The sequence below is a fragment of the Salvelinus alpinus genome, chromosome 31 (genome assembly GCF_045679555.1).
Source record: "Salvelinus alpinus chromosome 31, SLU_Salpinus.1, whole genome shotgun sequence".
Taxonomy (NCBI): domain Eukaryota; kingdom Metazoa; phylum Chordata; class Actinopteri; order Salmoniformes; family Salmonidae; genus Salvelinus; species Salvelinus alpinus.
In genome coordinates this window covers 23,874,039-23,894,984 of record NC_092116.1, presented here as the reverse complement: position 1 = coordinate 23,894,984, position 20,946 = coordinate 23,874,039, and the positions used below count along the sequence as shown (strand labels likewise).

General features: G+C 42.8%; 1 protein-coding gene across 1 annotated transcript in view; it reads left to right on the top strand.

Annotated features, from left to right (window-relative positions):
- LOC139561595 (IgGFc-binding protein-like) overlaps positions 1–20,946 on the top strand; it is a 104,744-nt gene that overhangs the window by 14,433 nt on the left and 69,365 nt on the right. The window contains exons 19-54 of the mRNA XM_071378816.1: positions 189–337; positions 817–945; positions 1,193–1,331; positions 1,632–1,773; positions 2,201–2,400; positions 2,530–2,668; positions 2,867–2,950; positions 3,143–3,333; positions 3,713–3,842; positions 5,483–5,727; positions 6,073–6,221; positions 6,643–6,771; positions 6,911–7,049; positions 7,350–7,491; positions 7,924–8,123; positions 8,251–8,389; positions 10,949–11,193; positions 11,539–11,687; positions 12,084–12,212; positions 12,633–12,771; positions 13,072–13,213; positions 13,646–13,845; positions 13,975–14,113; positions 14,312–14,395; positions 14,588–14,778; positions 15,155–15,284; positions 16,583–16,827; positions 17,171–17,319; positions 17,950–18,078; positions 18,220–18,358; positions 18,659–18,800; positions 19,233–19,432; positions 19,562–19,700; positions 19,899–19,982; positions 20,175–20,365; positions 20,742–20,871. Coding sequence (XP_071234917.1) covers positions 189–337; positions 817–945; positions 1,193–1,331; positions 1,632–1,773; positions 2,201–2,400; positions 2,530–2,668; positions 2,867–2,950; positions 3,143–3,333; positions 3,713–3,842; positions 5,483–5,727; positions 6,073–6,221; positions 6,643–6,771; positions 6,911–7,049; positions 7,350–7,491; positions 7,924–8,123; positions 8,251–8,389; positions 10,949–11,193; positions 11,539–11,687; positions 12,084–12,212; positions 12,633–12,771; positions 13,072–13,213; positions 13,646–13,845; positions 13,975–14,113; positions 14,312–14,395; positions 14,588–14,778; positions 15,155–15,284; positions 16,583–16,827; positions 17,171–17,319; positions 17,950–18,078; positions 18,220–18,358; positions 18,659–18,800; positions 19,233–19,432; positions 19,562–19,700; positions 19,899–19,982; positions 20,175–20,365; positions 20,742–20,871 — 5,542 coding nt within the window. The remainder of the gene's footprint in view (positions 1–188; positions 338–816; positions 946–1,192; positions 1,332–1,631; positions 1,774–2,200; positions 2,401–2,529; positions 2,669–2,866; positions 2,951–3,142; positions 3,334–3,712; positions 3,843–5,482; positions 5,728–6,072; positions 6,222–6,642; positions 6,772–6,910; positions 7,050–7,349; positions 7,492–7,923; positions 8,124–8,250; positions 8,390–10,948; positions 11,194–11,538; positions 11,688–12,083; positions 12,213–12,632; positions 12,772–13,071; positions 13,214–13,645; positions 13,846–13,974; positions 14,114–14,311; positions 14,396–14,587; positions 14,779–15,154; positions 15,285–16,582; positions 16,828–17,170; positions 17,320–17,949; positions 18,079–18,219; positions 18,359–18,658; positions 18,801–19,232; positions 19,433–19,561; positions 19,701–19,898; positions 19,983–20,174; positions 20,366–20,741; positions 20,872–20,946) is intronic.

Below are 20,946 nucleotides of genomic sequence, written 5' to 3'. Positions count from 1 at the left end.
AGTCAAGATCAGTTTGTCATTGTATTCAACAAATCTTTATTGTCACCGAAGGGACATTCCTGAGCAGCATTAAATGCATATAATTCATACAAAACACAGACACAGAACAGCTCATAAAGAGGAAGCTAAAAAACATTCAAATGAAGTGTACCTCACTAACACATGTGTGTGTCCTCTTCTCCTCCTAGTTGAATGGTATCAATGTGAACATCCCACTGACCCCAGCTACAGGCGTGTCTGTTTTGAAGTCTGGTAAACACTACACTGTAGCCATGGACTTTGGTGTGACCGTACGATATGACGGAAACCACTACATGGACATCAAGGTCATCAAGGAGTGAGTCAAAAACTGCTTCATACACACACTGAAGTGAACACACACACACACACACACACACACACACACACACACACACACACACACACACACACACACACACACACACACACTCACACACACAGAGAGAGAGAGAGAGAGAGAGAGAGAGAGAGAGAGAGAGAGAGAGAGAGAGAGAGAGAGAGAGAGAGAGAGAGAGAGAGAGAGAGAGAGAGAGAGAGAGAGAGACAGAGACAGAGACAGAGACAGAGACACACAGAGAGAGACCAAAAATGGGGTCTATGCACCTTGGTTTCTCTCCTACAGTTTTGGTGACCCCGACATGATGTACCATAAAAATGCCCATATAAACACAACATAAAAAAATGTAAAAACAAATAGAAATTTCTCACATTGTCATATTTTTATTTTATAATGTTGTCATTAAAATTCTAGAAAAAATGCTTGACTCATCGGTCTATTTGCTCCTGTGTATTTAGCTATAAGGACAAGCTGTGTGGACTGTGTGGAGACTACAACGGAAACTCCAACGATGACTTCAGGAAACCCGATGGTTCTCTGACCACCAACCCCAATGACTTTGGACACAGCTGGGTCACAGATCCCAAGTGAGTCATGCCACCAGTTACACACACACACACACACACACACACACACACACACACACACACACACACACACACACACACACACACACACACACACACACACACACACACACACACACACACACACACACACACACACACACACACACAAACACACACAAACAGACACACACACAGGCACAGACACAAAGGCACTCACACACACAAACACACACACATGACTGATTCACCCTGTCTCTGACTCCAGTTGTAACAAGAAGCCCAACACCACCATCCCAGGCTGTACTGATGATGAACTGGACAGGTATGAGAGCTCTGGCTACTGCGGCATGCTACTGGACAAGAACGGACCGTTCGCTGTCTGTCACCCCAAGGTCAACCCCAATGTGAGTAACTACCGTAATGTGTGGTATATAGTGTCTTACCAAATGTGTGATATTACTGTAATGTACGGTATATAGAGTCATATCATATTTAGTTTTTAAGATTAAACAAAAGTTTGTTTAATGTGTGAAATCTCACACCCAAGAAAAACATTTTGTAAATATATAGACATATTTAGTGCAGAAATTTTTAAATACGCTTCATTCAATTCAATTCAAAAACCTTTGTCACTTAAGTAACCAAAGCTCCAAGCTGTGTGTGCAAGTCGAAGACACGCGTATGTTTATGTGTGTCTATTTCAGAGTTTCTTCAAGGACTGTCTGTTTGACCTGTGCGAGCTGGATGGTGCTCAACCCATCCTGTGTGAGTCCATCGAGTCGTATGTCAACGACTGTCAGGACCGAGGAGTCATCATCGGAACCTGGAGGAACAGCACCTTCTGCCGTGAGTACAGATCAATGTTGGGGTCAATTCCATTTCAATTCCAGTCATTTCAGAAAGTAAACCAAATTCTCATTCCAAGTGTCTCTCACTGAAAAGCATTAAAGAGAATTGGAATTGGTATTTCAAAGTTCTTCCTGAATTGACTGGAATTGAAATGGAATGGACCCCAACCCTGGTACAGATACATGTTATACATGATAATAACAAGCAAGAGACGGATATTGATGATGAAGATGGAAAATGTCGTGATTCATATAATAATAATTATTCATTCACTCACCAAAGACCCTGCTGTTATTAGCACATCAAAGACCAAACAATACACTCTAACAGTACTGTTCCGTATAATCAACAAAGTCATTATTAAGAGACAGTCATGTTTTAAAGTAGACCTATCTCCTAATGTCTCCTCTTCCCTCCTCTCCAGCTCTGACATGCCCCCCCAACAGTCAGTACGTGCCCTGTGCCGCCCCCTGCCAGCCCACCTGTGCCTCCAGACCCTCCACAGGGTGTGATGCTCCCTGTTCAGAGGGCTGTGTGTGTGACCCTGGTTACGTCCTCAGCGCCGGGAAGTGTGTCAAAGAGAACTCCTGTGGCTGCAAAGACACCAACGGACAGTACTACGAGGTGAGTGTGTTGTGTGTCGGGAGATGGACTTTGTGTGTGTGTGTGACGTGTATGTAACCAACCAGCAACCAACCACTGATTAACTATTGTCTCTCCATCCATCTCTCCTCCTTCCCTCCCTCCCTCCAGCCTGGTGAGGAGTGGTACGTGGAGGACTGTAAGCTGAAATGTTATTGTAACGCTCCCTTCGTCACCTGCAATCCTTCTGATTGCCCTCCAATGCACGAGTGTAAGGTCCAGGGAGGAGAGCTGGACTGCTACCCTACAAGTAAGTCCCCTGACATAAACAGTCCGTACAAACACCCACACACACTCAAAATGGTGTTTTGACGTCTGACGTCTTGGATGGTAGGGTAGGTGACCAGGCTGTGACCATATGAGTTGACCAGACAGCACAAACAGATCTGAGACTTGGCTATAATATCTTTCTCTCTTATGTCTCATGCTGTCTCCCTCTGTCCCTCAGCCCCAACTACAGTCAAACCAACTACTCCCATACCAACTACACCTAAACCAACTACTCCCAAACCTACTACCACACAACCACCAGGTGAAATTAACAGACAATCATCTGTTCTCATTCTTACGATCAGAATCAGAAATGGCTTTCTGTATTTGCACAAATCAATTGATTGGTAACCCAATAATTCCTGATATTAACCCCTTGTCTCCCTTCCACCCCACCCCCTTACCCTCTCTTATTTGCCTCCCCCCATCCTCCTCTCCCTCTCTCCCCCAATAGTGACGTGCCCTCCCAATGCTGAGTACATAGAGTGTGGCCCAGCCTGCATCCCCAGCTGTAAGGAACCCTCCACCAACTGCACTGGCTCCTGTATCAGTGCGTGTTTCTGTAAGCCAGGCTTTGTGTTCAAAGGCAGACGCTGTGTCCCCATAGAAACATGTGGCTGTCTGGAGGGAGGTGACTACTATGAGGTACGAGACCATCTGGGATTGTTAGTCTGTGGTTAAGAATGTACTTTGTGATAGAATATGACACAATATAATGTGATATACAATATTGTGTATGATATACCATACGGCATACCATACGATATATGATACACGATATACGATGTGATACACAATATGATACGATATCATACGATACGGTACTTTTACTGTCCAGAATGTCCACTCCTGTGGAAATTGATAGTACTCCTCTCAGCACATCACAAATATACTTTAAAAATGACCAACAACTCAAGGAACACACGCATACGTTCACAGAATGCACAAATAAACAGCAACAAAAAAAAATGAATTGGCAAACAACATGTTAATAATTCCTCTCTCCCTGTCTCTGTCCTTTTAGCCAGGAGAGATCATCTTTGGTGACGGCTGCTCCAAGCTGTGTCGTTGTGCTGGAAACTACATCCTGGACTGTGTGGACAACTCCTGCTCTCCCACGGAGGAGTGTCGCAACGGAGCCTGCTATCCTAAAGGTACTGTTAGCTGAGTTATAATACATCGTATTAGCAAAGTTATCATAACTTGTATTAGCTCAGTTATCAAACTTGAATTAGCTCAGTTATCACAACTTGTAATAGCTAAGTTATAAGAACTTGAATTAGCTGAGTTTAAAAAAAATCTTTATTTAACTAGGCAAGTCAGTTAAAACTTCTTCAGGGTTGGTGGGTCCCCACCAAGCAAACGTAGGCTAATGCGATAAGCATGAGGTTGTAAGTAGCAAGAACATTTCCCAGGACATAGACATAGCTGACATTGGCAAAAGCTTAAATTCTTGTTAATCTAACTGCACTGTCCAATTTACAGTAGCTATTACAGTGAAAGAATACCATGCTATTGTTTGAGGAGAGTGCACAGTTTTGAACATGAAAAGTTATTAAATAACAAATAGGCACATTTGGGCAGTCTTGACCAAATAAATTGAACAGAAATGCAATGGTTCATTGGATCAGTCTGAAATGTTGCACATACACTGCTGCCACCTAGTGGCCAAAATCTAAATTGCAGCTGGGCTGGAATAATACATGATGGCCTTTCTCTTGCATTTCAAACATGATGGTACAAAAAAATACAAAAAAACGGTTGGTTTTGTCTTTGTATTATCTTTTACCTGATCTAATGTGCTATCTTCTCCTACATTCCTTTCACATTTCCATAAACTTCAAAGTATTTCCTTTCAAATGGTACCAAGAATATGAATATCCTTGCTTTAGTGCCTGAGCTACAGGCAGTTAGATTTGGGTATGTCATTTTAGGCGAAAATTGAAAAAAAGGGGTCAATACTTAAGAGGTTTTTAAGAACACATTTTTATTTACAATGACGTCGGGTTAACTGCCTTGTTCAGGGAAAGAATGACAGACTTTTACCTTGTCAGCTCGGGGATTCAATCTAGCAACCTTTTGGTTACTGGCCCAACGATCTAACCACTAGGCTATCTGCAGCCCCAGTTATCATAACTTGTATTAGCTCAGTTATCATAACTTGTATTAGCTAATTTATCAAAACGTGTCTTAGCTCAGTTATCATAACTTGTATTAGCTAATTTATCATAACTTATATTAGCTCCGTTATCTTTACTTGTATTGGCTCAGTTGTCATTAAATGTGTTTGCTAAGTTATCACAATTTATATTAGCTGAGATATCTTAACTTCTCTTTCATCAGATAGCATATCTTGTATTAGCTCAGTTATTGTATTAGCTCAGTTGTCATACCTTGTATTAGCTGAGTTATCATAACTTGTATTAGCTCAGTTATTATAACTTGTATTAGCTCAGATATTATAACTTGTATTAGCTCAGTTATCATCACTTATATAAAGATGAAAGGCTTTTCAAATCAATTATATTGGTAAGGAGTTCCATCGTGAAGCCCATGGGAACATCCAACCTACAGTAAAGTGGATCGTTTCTAGAGTTTGATTCCTAGCTATGCAAACAGACAGCCTTATTTACAGTATACATGTATTATGTGCGGCTTGGAAAACACTATTTACATTTTGTCAGGCATTATTTGGTGAAAAAAATAACCCAACTATGTGAACACTGAGTCAGTATTATTTCCACCAGCCAATTACTAATTTATCTCCCAACTTTATAATCCTTATTCCCACCAGACACCTCTACCTGTATCGCATCTGGTGACCCTCACTACACCACCTTCGACAAGAAGAAGTACAACTTCATGGGGAACTGCAGCTACCTGATGTCAGAGCCCTGTAACCACACGTCAGTGCCTCACTACGAGGTGCATGCTGACAACGAGAACCGCTTCAACAAACCAACCATCTCCTACCTGAAGGCTGTGCATGTGTACGTGCGTGGGGTGAAGATCTCCATCTTGAAGGGAGGCACCGTGCAGGTGAGAGAGAGAGGGATTGGTGGAGGGATAGGGTTGGGGTAGAGAGAAAAAGAGATGAGGAAGACGTTTGAAAATGTTTAAAAACGTAACAATGGAAAGAATTACTGATAAAATGCAGAGCCCTACATGTACACATTCAATATACAGTAACATACACAGTCAAGATCAGTTTGTCATTGTATTCAACAAATCTTTATTGTCACCGAAGGGAAATTCCTGAGCAGCATTAAATGCATAAAATTCATACAAAACACAGACACAGAACAGCTCATAAAGAGGAAGCTAAAAAACATTCAAATGAAGTGTACCTCACTAACACATGTGTGTGTCCTCTTCTCCTCCTAGTTGAATGGTATCAATGTGAACATCCCACTGACCCCAGCTACAGGCGTGTCTGTTTTGAAGTCTGGTAAACACTACACTGTAGCCATGGACTTTGGTGTGACCGTACGATATGACGGAAACCACTACATGGACATCAAGGTCATCAAGGAGTGAGTCAAAACTGCTTCATACACACACTGAGAGAACACACACACACACACACACACACACACACACACACACACACACACACACACACACACACACACACACACACACACATACAGAGAGAGAGAGAGAGAGAGAGAGAGAGAGAGAGAGAGAGAGAGAGAGAGAGAGAGAGAGAGAGAGAGAGAGAGAGAGAGAGAGAGAGAGAGAGAGAGAGAGAGAGAGAGAGAGAGAGAGAGAGAGAGAGAGAGAGATGGTGACCCCGACATGATATACCATAAAAATAACCATATAAACACAACATAAAAAATAAAAAAATAAATAGAAAGTTCTCACATTGTCATATTTTTATTTTATAATGTTGTCATTAAAATTCTAGAAGAAATGCTTGACTCATCGGTCTATTTGCTCCTGTGTATTTAGCTATAAGGACAAGCTGTGTGGACTGTGTGGAGACTACAACGGAAACTCCAACGATGACTTCAGGAAACCCGATGGTTCTCTGACCACCAACCCCAACGACTTTGGACACAGCTGGGTCACAGATCCCAAGTGAGTCATGCCACCAGTTACACATGCACACACACACACACACACACACACACACACACACACACACACACACACACACACACACACTCACACACACAAACACACACACATGACTGATTCACCCTGTCTCTGACTCCAGTTGTAACAAGAAGCCCAACACCACCATCCCAGGCTGTACTGATGATGAACTGGACAGGTATGAGAGCTCTGGCTACTGCGGCATGCTACTGGACAAGAACGGACCGTTTGCTGTCTGTCACCCCAAGGTCAACCCCAATGTGAGTAACTGCCGTAATGTGTGGTATATAGTGTCTTACCTAATGTGTGATATTACTGTAATGTACGGTATATAGAGTCATATCATATTTAGTTTTTAAGATTAAACAAAAGTTTGTTTAATGTGTGAAATCTCACACCCAAGAAAAACATTTTGTATATATATAGACATATTTAGTGCAGAAATGTTTAAATACGCTTCATTCAATTCAATTCAAACACCTTTGTCACTTAAGGAACCAAAGCTCCAAGCTGTGTGTGCAAGTCGAAGACACGCGTATGTTTATGTGTGTCTATTTCAGAGTTTCTTCAAGGACTGTCTGTTTGACCTGTGCGAGCTGGATGGTGCTCAACCCATCCTGTGTGAGTCCATCGAGTCGTATGTCAACGACTGTCAGGACCGAGGAGTCACCATCGGAACCTGGAGGAACAGCACCTTCTGCCGTGAGTACAGATCAATGTTGGGGTCAATTCCATTTCAATACCAGTCATTTCAGAAAGTTAACCAAATTCTCATTCCAAGTGTCTCTCACTGAAAAGCATTAAAGAGAATTGGAATTGGTATTTCAAAGTTCTTCCTAAATTGACTGGAAATGAAATGGAATGGACCCCGACCCTGGTACAGATACATGTTATTCATGATAATAACAAGCAAGAGACGGATATTGATGATATGAAGATGGAAAATGTAGTGATTCATATAATAATAATTATTCATTCACTCACCAAAGACCCTGCTGTTATTAGCACATCAAAGACCAAACAATACACTCTAACAGTACTGTTCCGTATAATCAACAAAGTCATTATTAAGAGACAGTCATGTTTTAAAGTAGACCTATCTCCTAATGTCTCCTCTTCCCTCCTTCTCTCCAGCTCTGACATGCCCCCCCAACAGTCAGTACGTGCCCTGTGCCGCCCCCTGCCAGCCCACCTGTGCCTCCAGACCCTCCACAGGGTGTGATGCTCCCTGTTCAGAGGGCTGTGTGTGTGACCCTGGTTACGTCCTCAGCGCCGGGAAGTGTGTCAAAGAGAACTCCTGTGGCTGCAAAGACACCAACGGACAGTACTACGAGGTGAGTGTGTTGTGTGTCGGGAGATGGACGTTGTGTGTGTGTGACGTGTATGTAACCAACCAGCAACCAACCACTGATTAACTATTGTCTCTCCATCCATCTCTCCTCCTTCCCTCCCTCCCTCCAGCCTGGTGAGGAGTGGTACGTGGAGGACTGTAAGCTGAAATGTTATTGTAACGCTCCCTTCGTCACCTGCAATCCTTCTGATTGCCCTCCAATGCACGAGTGTAAGGTCCAGGGAGGAGAGCTGGACTGCTACCCTACAAGTAAGTCCCCTGACATAAACAGTCCGTACAAACACCCACACACACTCAAAATGGTGTTTTGACGTCTGACGTCTTGGATGGTAGGGTAGGTGACCAGGCTGTGACCATATGAGTTGACCAGACAGCACAAACAGATCTGAGACTTGGCTATAATATCTTTCTCTCTTATGTCTCATGCTGTCTCCCTCTGTCCCTCAGGCCCAACTACAGTCAAACCAACTACTCCCATACCAACTACACCTAAACCAACTACTCCCAAACCTACTACCACAAAACCACCAGGTGAAATTAACAGACAATCATCTGTTCTCATTCTTACGATCAGAATCAGAAACGGCTTTCTGTATTTGCACAAATCAATTGATTGGTAACCCAATAATTCCTGATATTAATTAACCCCTTGTCTCCCTTCCACCCCACCCCCTTACCCTCTCTTATTTGCCTCCCCCCATCCTCCTCTCCCTCTCTCCCCCAATAGTGACGTGCCCTCCCAATGCTGAGTACATAGAGTGTGGCCCAGCCTGCATCCCCAGCTGTAAGGAACCCTCCACCAACTGCACTGGCTCCTGTATCAGTGCGTGTTTCTGTAAGCCAGGCTTTGTGTTCAAAGGCAGACGCTGTGTCCCCATAGAAACATGTGGCTGTCTGGAGGGAGGTGACTACTATGAGGTACGAGACCATCTGGGATTGTTAGTCTGTGGTTAAGAATGTACTTTGTGACAGAATATGACACAATATAATGTGATATACAATATTGTGTATGACATACCATACGGCATACCATACGATATATGATACACGATATACGATGTGATACACAATATGATACGATATCATACGATACGGTACTTTTACTGTCCAGAATGTCCACTCCTGTGGAAATTGATAGTACTCCTCTCAGCACATCACAAATATACTTTAAAAATGACCAACAACTCAAGGAACACACGCATACGTTCACAGAATGCACAAATAAACAGCCAAAAAAAATTGAATTGGCAAACAACATGTTAATAATTCCTCTCTCCCTGTCTCTGTCCTTTTAGCCAGGAGAGATCATCTTTGGTGACGGCTGCTCCAAGCTGTGTCGTTGTGCTGGAAACTACATCCTGGACTGTGTGGACAACTCCTGCTCTCCCACGGAGGAGTGTCTCAACGGAGCCTGCTATCCTAAAGGTACTGTTAGCTGAGTTATAATACATTGTATTAGCAAAGTTATCAGAACTTGTATTAGCTCAGTTATCAAACTTGAATTAGCTCAGTTATCACAACTTGTAATAGCTCATTTATAAGAACTTGAATTAGCTGAGTTAAAAAAAAAAAAATATTTAACTAGGCAAGTCAGTTAAAACTTCTTCAGGGTTGGTGGGTCCCCACCAAGCAAACGTAGGCTAATGCGATAAGCATGAGGTTGTAAGTAGCAAGAACATTTCCCAGGACATAGACATAGCTGACATTGGCAAAAGCTTAAATTCTTGTTCATCTAACTGCACTGTCCTATTTACAGTAGCTATTACAGTGAAAGAATACCATGCTATTGTTTGAGGAGAGTGCACAGTTTTGAACATGAAAAGTTATTAAATAACAAATAGGCACATTTGGGCAGACTTGACAAAAAAAAATGAACCGAAATGCAATGGTTCATTGGATCAGTCTGAAATGTTGCACATACACTGCTGCCACCTAGTGGCCAAAATCTAAATTGCAGCTGGGCTGGAATAATACATGATGGCCTTTCTCTTGCATTTCAAACATGATGGTACAAAAAAATACAAAAAAAGTGTTGGTTTTGTCTTTGTATTATCTTTTACCTGATCTAATGTGTTATCTTCTCCTACATTCATTTCACATTTCCACAAACTTCAAAGTATTTCCTTTCAAATGGTACCAAGAATATGCATATCCTTGCTTTAGTGCCTGAGCTACAGGCAGTTAGATTTGGGAATGTCATTTTAAATGAAAATTTAAAAAAAGGTTTCAATACTTAAGAGGTTTTTAAGAACACATTTTTATTTACAATGACGGTGGGTTAACTGCCTTGTTCAGGGAAAGAACGACAGACTTTTACCTTGTCAGCTCGGGGATTCAATCTAGCAACCTTTCGGTTACTGGCCCAACGATCTAACCACTAGCCTACCTGCAGCCCCAGTTATCATAACTTGTATTAGCTCAGTTATCACAACTTGTATTAGCTAATTTTTCAGAACTTGTATTAGCTCAATTATCATAACTTGTATTAGCTCAGTTATCATCACTTATATGAAGATGAAAGGCTTTTCAAATCAATTATATTGGTAAGGAGTTCCATTGTGAAGCCCATGGGAACATCCAACCTACAGTAAAGTGGATCGTTCCTAGAGTTTGATTCCTAGCTATGCAAACAGACAGCCTTATTTACAGTATACATGTATTATGTGCGGCTTGGAAAACACTATTTACATTTTGTCAGGCATCATTTGGTGAAAAAAATAACCCAACTATGTGAACACTGAGTCAGTATTATTTCCACCAGCCAATTACTAATTTAACTCCCAACTTTATAATCCTTATTCCCACCAGACACCTCTACCTGTATCGCATCTGGTGACCCTCACTACACCACCTTCGACAAGAAGAAGTACAACTTCATGGGGAACTGCAGCTACCTGATGTCAGAGCCCTGTAACCACACGTCAGTGCCTCACTACGAGGTGCATGCTGACAACGAGAACCGCTTCAACAAACCAACCATCTCCTACCTGAAGGCTGTGCATGTGTACGTGCGTGGGGTGAAGATCTCCATCTTGAAGGGAGGCACCGTGCAGGTGAGAGAGAGAGGGATTGGTGGAGGGATAGGGTTGGGGTAGAGAGAAAAAGAGATGAGGAAGACGTTTGAAAATGTTTAAAAACGTAACAATGGAAAGAAATACTGATAAAATGCAGAGCCCTGCATGTACAAATTCAATACACAGTAACATACACAGTCAAGATCAGTTTGTCATTGTATTCAACAAATCTTTATTGTCACCGAAGGGAAATTCCTGAGCAGCATTAAATGCATAAAATTCATACAAAACACAGACACAGAACAGCTCATAAAGAGGAAGCTAAAAAACATTCAAATGAAGTCTACCTCACTAACACATGTGTGTGTCCTCTTCTCCTCCTAGTTGAATGGTATCAATGTGAACATCCCACTGACCCCAGCTACAGGCGTGTCTGTTTTGAAGTCTGGTAAACACTACACTGTAGCCATGGACTTTGGTGTGACCGTACGATATGACGGAAACCACTACATGGACATCAAGGTCATCAAGGAGTGAGTCAAAACTGCTTCATACACACACTGAAGTGAACACACACACACACACACACACACACACACACACACACACACACACACACACACACACACACACACACACACACACACACACACACACACATATATACACACACACACACACACACATACACACACACACACACACAGAGAGAGAGAGACCAAAAATGGGGTCTATGCAGCTTGGTTTCTTTCCTACAGTTTTGGTGACCCCGACATGATGTACCATAAAAATAACCATATAAACACAACATAAAAAATAAAAAACAAATAGAAAGTTCTCACATTGTAATATTTTTATTTCATAATGTTGTCATTAAAATTCTAGAAAAAATGCTTGACTCATCGGTCTATTTGCTCCTGTGTATTTAGCTATAAGGACAAGCTGTGTGGACTGTGTGGAGACTACAACGGAAACTCCAACGATGACTTCAGGAAACCCGATGGTTCTCTGACCACCAACCCCAACGACTTTGGACACAGCTGGGTCACAGATCCCAAGTGAGTCATGCCACCAGTTACACACGCACGCACACACACACACACACACACACACACACACACACACACACACACACACACACACACACACACACACACACACACACACACACACACACACACACACACACACACACACACACACACACACTCACACACACAAACACACACACATGACTGATTCATGCCACCAGTTACACACGCACACACACACACACACACACACTCACACACACACACACACACACACACACACACACACACACACACACACACACACACACACACACACACACACACACACACACACACACACACACACACACACACACACACACACACACACACACACACACACTCACACACACTCACACACACAAACACACAAACATGACTGATTCACCCTGTCTCTGACTCCAGTTGTAACAAGAAGCCCAACACCACCATCCCAGGCTGTACTGATGATGAACTGGACAGGTATGAGAGCTCTGGCTACTGCGGCATGCTACTGGACAAGAACGGACCGTTCGCTGTCTGTCACCCCAAGGTCAACCCCAATGTGAGTAACTACCGTAATGTGTGGTATATAGTGTCTTACCTAATGTGTGATATTACTGTAATGTACGGTATATAGAGTCATATCATATTTAGTTTTTAAGATTAAACAAAAGTTTGTTTAATGTGTGAAATCTCACACCCAAGAAAAACATTTTGTAAATATATAGACATTTTTAGTGCAGAAATGTTTAAATACGCTTCATTCAATTCAATTCAAACACCTTTGTCACTTAAGGAACCAAAGCTCCAAGCTGTGTGTGCAAGTCGAAGACACGCGTATGTTTATGTGTGTCTATTTCAGAGTTTCTTCAAGGACTGTCTGTTTGACCTGTGCGAGCTGGATGGTGCTCAACCCATCCTGTGTGAGTCCATCGAGTCGTATGTCAACGACTGTCAGGACCGAGGAGTCACCATCGGAACCTGGAGGAACAGCACCTTCTGCCGTGAGTACAGATCAATGTTGGGGTCAATTCCATTTCAATTCCAGTCATTTCAGAAAGTTAACCAAATTCTCATTCCAAGTGTCTCTCACTGAAAAGCATTAAAGAGAATTGGAATTGGTATTTCAAAGTTCTTCCTGAATTGACTGGAAATGAAATGGAATGGACCCCGACCCTGGTACAGATACATGTTATTCATGATAATAACAAGCAAGAGACGGATATTGATGATATGAAGATGGAAAATGTAGTGATTCATATAATAATAATGATTCATTCACTCACCAAAGACCCTGCTGTTATTAGCACATCAAAGACCAAACAATACACTCTAACAGTACTGTTCCGTATAATCAACAAAGTCATTATTAAGAGACAGTCATGTTTTAAAGTAGACCTATCTCCTAATGTCTCCTCTTCCCTCCTTCTCTCCAGCTCTGACATGCCCCCCCAACAGTCAGTACGTGCCCTGTGCCGCCCCCTGTCAGCCCACCTGTGCCTCCAGACCCTCCACAGGGTGTGATGCTCCCTGTTCAGAGGGCTGTGTGTGTGACCCTGGTTACGTCCTCAGCGCCGGGAAGTGTGTCAAAGAGAACTCCTGTGGCTGCAAAGACACCAACGGACAGTACTACGAGGTGAGTGTGTTGTGTGTCGGGTGATGGACTTTGTGTGTGTGTGTGACGTGTATGTAACCAACCAGCAACCAACCACTGATTACCTATTGTCTCTCCATCCATCTCTCCTCCTTCCCTCCCTCCCTCCAGCCTGGTGAGGAGTGGTACGTGGAGGACTGTAAGCTGAAATGTTATTGTAACGCTCCCTTCGTCACCTGCAATCCTTCTGATTGTCCTCCAATGCACGAGTGTAAGGTCCAGGGAGGAGAGCTGGACTGCTACCCTACAAGTAAGTCCCATGACATAAACAGTCCGTACAAACACCCACACACACTCAAAATGGTGTTTTGACGTCTGACGTCTTGGATGGTAGGGTAGGTGACCAGGCTGTGACCATATGAGTTGACCAGACAGCACAAACAGATCTGAGACTTGGCTATAATATCTCTCTCTCTTATGTCTCATGCTGTCTCCCTCTGTCCCTCAGGCCCAACTACAGTCAAACCAACTACTCCCATACCAACTACACCTAAACCAACTACTCCCAAACCTACTACCACAAAACCACCAGGTGAAATTAACAGACAATCATCTGTTCTCATTCTTACGATCAGAATCAGAAACGGCTTTCTGAATTTGCACAAATCAATTAATTGGTAACCCAATCATTCCTGATATTAACCCCTTGTCTCCCTTCCACCCCACCCCCTTACCCTCTCTTCTTTGCCTCCCCCCATCCTCCTCTCCCTCTCTCCCCCAATAGTGACGTGCCCTCCCAATGCTGAGTACATAGAGTGTGGCCCAGCCTGCATCCCCAGCTGTAAGGAACCCTCCACCAACTGCACTGGCTCCTGTATCAGTGCGTGTTTCTGTAAGCCAGGCTTTGTGTTCAAAGGCAGACGCTGTGTCCCCATAGAAACATGTGGCTGTCTGGAGGGAGGTGACTACTATGAGGTACGAGACCATCTGGGATTGTTAGTCTGTGGTTAAGAATGTACTTTGTGATAGAATATGACACAATATAATGTGATATACAATATTGTGTATGATATACCATATGGCATACCATACGATATATGATACACGATATACGATGTGATACACAATATGATACGATATCATACGATACGGTACTTTTACTGTCCAGAATGTCCACTCCTGTGGAAATTGAAAGTACTCCTCTCAGCACATCACAAATATACTTTAAAAATGACCAACAACTCAAGGAACACACGCATACGTTCACAGAATGCACAAATAAACAGCTTTTTTTTTGGAATTGGCAAACAACATGTTAATATTTCTTCTCTCCCTGTCTCTGTCCTTTTAGCCAGGAGAGATCATCTTTGGTGACGGCTGCTCCAAGCTGTGTCGTTGTGCTGGAAACTACATCCTGGACTGTGTGGACAACTCCTGCTCTCCCACGGAGGAGTGTCGCAACGGAGCCTGCTATCCTAAAGGTACTGTTAGCTGAGTTATAATACATCGTATTAGCAAAGTTATCATAACTTGTATTAGCTCAGTTATCAAACTTGAATTAGCTCAGTTATCATAACTTGTAATAGCTCATTTATAAGAACTTGAATTAGCTGAGTTTTTATTTTACCTTTATTGAACTAGGCAAGTCAGTTAAAACTTCTTCAGGACTGGTGGGTCACCACCAAGCAAACGTAGGCTAATGCGATAAGCATGAGGTTGTAAGTAGCAAGAACATTTCCCAGGACATAGACATATCTGACATTGGCAGAAAGCTTAAATTCTTGTTAATCTAACTGCACTGTCCAATTTACAGTAGCTATTACAGTGAAATAATACCATGCTATTGTTTGAGGAGTGTGCACAGTTTTGAACATGAAAAGTTATTAAATAACAAAATAGGCACATTTGGAAAGTCTTGATACAACATTTTGAAAAGAAATGCAATGGTTCATTGGATTAGTCTGAAACGTTGCACATACACTGCTGCCATCAAGTGGCCAAAATCTAAATTGCAACTGGGCTGGAATAATACATTATGGCCTTTCTCTTGCATTTCAAACATGATGGTACAAAAAAATACAAAAAAAGTGTTGGTTTTTTCTTTGTATTATCTTTTACCTGATCCTTGCTTTAGTGCCTGAGCTACAGGCAGTTAGATTTGGGAATGTCATTTTAGATGAAAATTTAAAAAAAGGGTTCAATACTTAAGAGGTTTTTAAGAACACATTTTTATTTACAATGACGGTGGGTTAACTGCCTTGTTCAGGGAAAGAACGACAGACTTTTACCTTGTCAGCTCGGGGATTCAATCTAGCAACCTTTCGGTTACTGGCCCAACGATCTAACCACTAGCCTACCTGCAGCCCCAGTTATCATAACTTGTATTAGCTCAGTTATCACAACTTGTATTAGCAAATTTTTCAGAACTTGTATTAGCTCAGTTATCATAACTTGTATTAGCTCAGTTATCATCACTTATATAAAGATGAAAGGCTTTTCAAATCAATTATATTGGTAAGGAGTTCCATCGTGAAGCCCATGGGAACATCCAACCTACAGTAAAGTGGATCGTTCCTAGAGTTTGATTCCTAGCTATGCAAACAGACAGCCTTATTTACAGTATACATGTATTATGTGCGGCTTGGAAAACACTATTTACATTTTGTCAGGCATCATTTGGTGAAAGAAATAACCCAACTATGTGAACACTGAGTCAGTATTATTTCCACCAGCCAATTACTAATTTAACTCCCAACTTTATAATCCTTATTCCCCCCAGACACCTCTACCTGTATCGCATCTGGTGACCCTCACTACACCACCTTCGACAAGAAGAAGTACAACTTCATGGGGAACTGCAGCTACCTGATGTCAGAGCCCTGTAACCACACGTCAGTGCCTCACTACGAGGTGCATGCTGACAACGAGAACCGCTTCAACAAACCAACCATCTCCTACCTGAAGGCTGTGCATGTGTACGTGCGTGGGGTGAAGATCTCCATCTTGAAGGGAGGCACCGTGCAGGTGAGAGAGAGAGGGATTGGTGGAGGGATAGGGTTGGGGTAGAGAGAAAAAGATATGAGGAAGACGTTTGAAAATGTTTAAAAACGTAACAATGGAAAGAAATACTGATAAAATGCAGAGCCCTGCATGTACAAATTCAATACACAGTAACATACACAGTCAAGATCAGTTTGTCATTGTATTCAACAAATCTTTATTGTCACCGAAGGGACATTCCTGAGCAGCATGAAATGCATATAATTCATACAAAACACAGACACAGAAAAGCTCATAAAGAGGAAGCTAAAAAACATTAAAATGAAGTGTACCTCACTAACATGTGTGTGTCCTCTTCTCCTCCTAGTTGAATGGTATCAATGTGAACATCCCACTGACCCCAGCTACAGGCGTGTCTGTTTTGAAGTCTGGTAAACACTACACTGTAGCCATGGACTTTGGTGTGACCGTACGATATGACGGAAACCACTACATGGACATCAAGGTCATCAAGGAGTGAGTCAAAACTGCTTCATACACACACTGAGAGAACACACACACACACACACACACACACACACACACACACACACACTCACACTCACACTCACACTCACAGAGAGAGAGCGAGAGAGAGAGAGAGAGAGAGAGAGAGAGAGAGAGAGAGAGAGAGAGAGAGAGAGAGAGAGAGAGAGAGAGAGAGAGAGAGAGAGAGAGAGAGAGAGAGAGAGAGAGAGAGACAGAGACAGAGACAGAGACAGAGAGAGAGAGAGAGAGAGAGAGAGAGAGAGAGACAGAGACACACACAGAGACAGAGACACACAGAGAGAGAGAGAGAGAGAGAGAGAGAGAGACAGAGACACACACAGAGACAAAGACACACAGAGAGAGAGAGAGAGAGAGAGAGAGAGAGAGAGAGAGACAGAGACAGAGACCAAAAATGGGGTCTATGCACCTTGGTTTCTCTCCTACAGTTTTGGTGACCCCGACATGATGTACCATAAAAATGCCCATATAAACACAACATAAAACATTTAAAAACAAATAGAAAGTTCTCACATTGTCATATTTTTATTTTATAATGTTGTCATTAAAATTCTAGAAAAAATGCTTGACTCATCGGCCTATTTGCTCCTGTGTATTTAGCTATAAGGACAAGCTGTGTGGACTGTGTGGAGACTACAACGGAAACTCCAACGATGACTTCAGGAAACCCGATGGTTCTCTGACCACCAACCCCAACGACTTTGGACACAGCTGGGTCACAGATCCCAAGTGAGTCATGCCACCAGTTACACATGCACACACACACACACACACACACACACACACACACACACACACACACACACACACACACACACTCACACACACAAACACACACACATGACTGATTCACCCTGTCTCTGACTCCAGTTGTAACAAGAAGCCCAACACCACCATCCCAGGCTGTACTGATGATGAACTGGACAGGTATGAGAGCTCTGGCTACTGCGGCATGCTACTGGACAAGAACGGACCGTTCGCTGTCTGTCACCCCAAGGTCAACCCCAATGTGAGTAACTACCGTAATGTGTGGTATGTAGTGTCTTACCTAATGTGTGATATTACTGTAATGTACGGTATATAGAGTCATATCATATTTCGTTTTTAAGATTAAACAAAAGTTTGTTTAATGTGTGAAATCTCACACCCAAGAAAAACATTTTGTAAATATATAGACATTTTTAGTGCAGAAATGTTTAAATACGCTTCATTCAATTCAATTCAAACACCTTTGTCACTTAAGGAACCAAAGCTCCAAGCTGTGTGTGCAAGTCGAAGACACGCGTATGTTTATGTGTGTCTATTTCAGAGTTTCTTCAAGGACTGTCTGTTTGACCTGTGCGAGCTGGATGGTGCTCAACCCATCCTGTGTGAGTCCATCGAGTCGTATGTCAACGACTGTCAGGACCGAGGAGTCACCATCGGAACCTGGAGGAACAGCACCTTCTGCCGTGAGTACAGATCAATGTTGGGGTCAATTCCATTTCAATTCCAGTCATTTCAGAAAGTTAACCAAATTCTCATTCCAAGTGTCTCTCACTGAAAAGCATTAAAGAGAATTGGAATTGGTATTTCAAAGTTCTTCCTGAATTGACTGGAAATGAAATGGAATGGACCCCGACCCTGGTACAGATACATGTTATTCATGATAATAACAAGCAAGAGACGGATATTGATGATATGAAGATGGAAAATGTAGTGATTCATATAATAATAATGATTCATTCACTCACCAAAGACCCTGCTGTTATTAGCACATCAAAGACCAAACAATACACTCTAACAGTACTGTTCCGTATAATCAACAAAGTCATTATTAAGAGACAGTCATGTTTTAAAGTAGACCTATCTCCTAATGTCTCCTCTTCCCTCCTTCTCTCCAGCTCTGACATGCCCCCCCAACAGTCAGTACGTGCCCTGTGCCGCCCCCTGTCAGCCCACCTGTGCCTCCAGACCCTCCACAGGGTGTGATGCTCCCTGTTCAGAGGGCTGTGTGTGTGACCCTGGTTACGTCCTCAGCGCCGGGAAGTGTGTCAAAGAGAACTCCTGTGGCTGCAAAGACACCAACGGACAGTACTACGAGGTGAGTGTGTTGTGTGTCGGGTGATGGACTTTGTGTGTGTGTGTGACGTGTATGTAACCAACCAGCAACCAACCACTGATTACCTATTGTCTCTCCATCCATCTCTCCTCCTTCCCTCCCTCCCTCCAGCCTGGTGAGGAGTGGTACGTGGAGGACTGTAAGCTGAAATGTTATTGTAACGCTCCCTTCGTCACCTGCAATCCTTCTGATTGTCCTCCAATGCACGAGTGTAAGGTCCAGGGAGGAGAGCTGGACTGCTACCCTACAAGTAAGTCCCATGACATAAACAGTCCGTACAAACACCCACACACACTCAAAATGGTGTTTTGACGTCTGACGTCTTGGATGGTAGGGTAGGTGACCAGGCTGTGACCATATGAGTTGACCAGACAGCACAAACAGATCTGAGACTTGGCTATAATATCTCTCTCTCTTATGTCTCATGCTGTCTCCCTCTGTCCCTCAGGCCCAACTACAGTCAAACCAACTACTCCCATACCAACTACACCTAAACCAACTACTCCCAAACCTACTACCACAAAACCACCAGGTGAAATTAACAGACAATCATCTGTTCTCATTCTTACGATCAGAATCAGAAACGGCTTTCTGAATTTGCACAAATCAATTAATTGGTAACCCAATCATTCCTGATATTAACCCCTTGTCTCCCTTCCACCCCACCCCCTTACCCTCTCTTCTTTGCCTCCCCCCATCCTCCTCTCCCTCTCTCCCCCAATAGTGACGTGCCCTCCCAATGCTGAGTACATAGAGTGTGGCCCAGCCTGCATCCCCAGCTGTAAGGAACCCTCCACCAACTGCACTGGCTCCTGTATCAGTGCGTGTTTCTGTAAGCCAGGCTTTGTGTTCAAAGGCAGACGCTGTGTCCCCATAGAAACATGTGGCTGTCTGGAGGGAGGTGACTACTATGAGGTACGAGACCATCTGGGATTGTTAGTCTGTGGTTAAGAATGTACTTTGTGATAGAATATGACACAATATAATGTGATATACAATATTGTGTATGATATACCATATGGCATACCATACGATATATGATACACGATATACGATGTGATACACAATATGATACGATATCATACGATACGGTACTTTTACTGTCCAGAATGTCCACTCCTGTGGAAATTGAAAGTACTCCTCTCAGCACATCACAAATATACTTTAAAAATGACCAACAACTCAAGGAACACACGCATACGTTCACAGAATGCACAAATAAACAGCTTTTTTTTTGGAATTGGCAAACAACATGTTAATATTTCTTCTCTCCCTGTCTCTGTCCTTTTAGCCAGGAGAGATCATCTTTGGTGACGGCTGCTCCAAGCTGTGTCGTTGTGCTGGAAACTACATCCTGGACTGTGTGGACAACTCCTGCTCTCCCACGGAGGAGTGTCGCAACGGAGCCTGCTATCCTAAAGGTACTGTTAGCTGAGTTATAATACATCGTATTAGCAAAGTTATCATAACTTGTATTAGCTCAGTTATCAAACTTG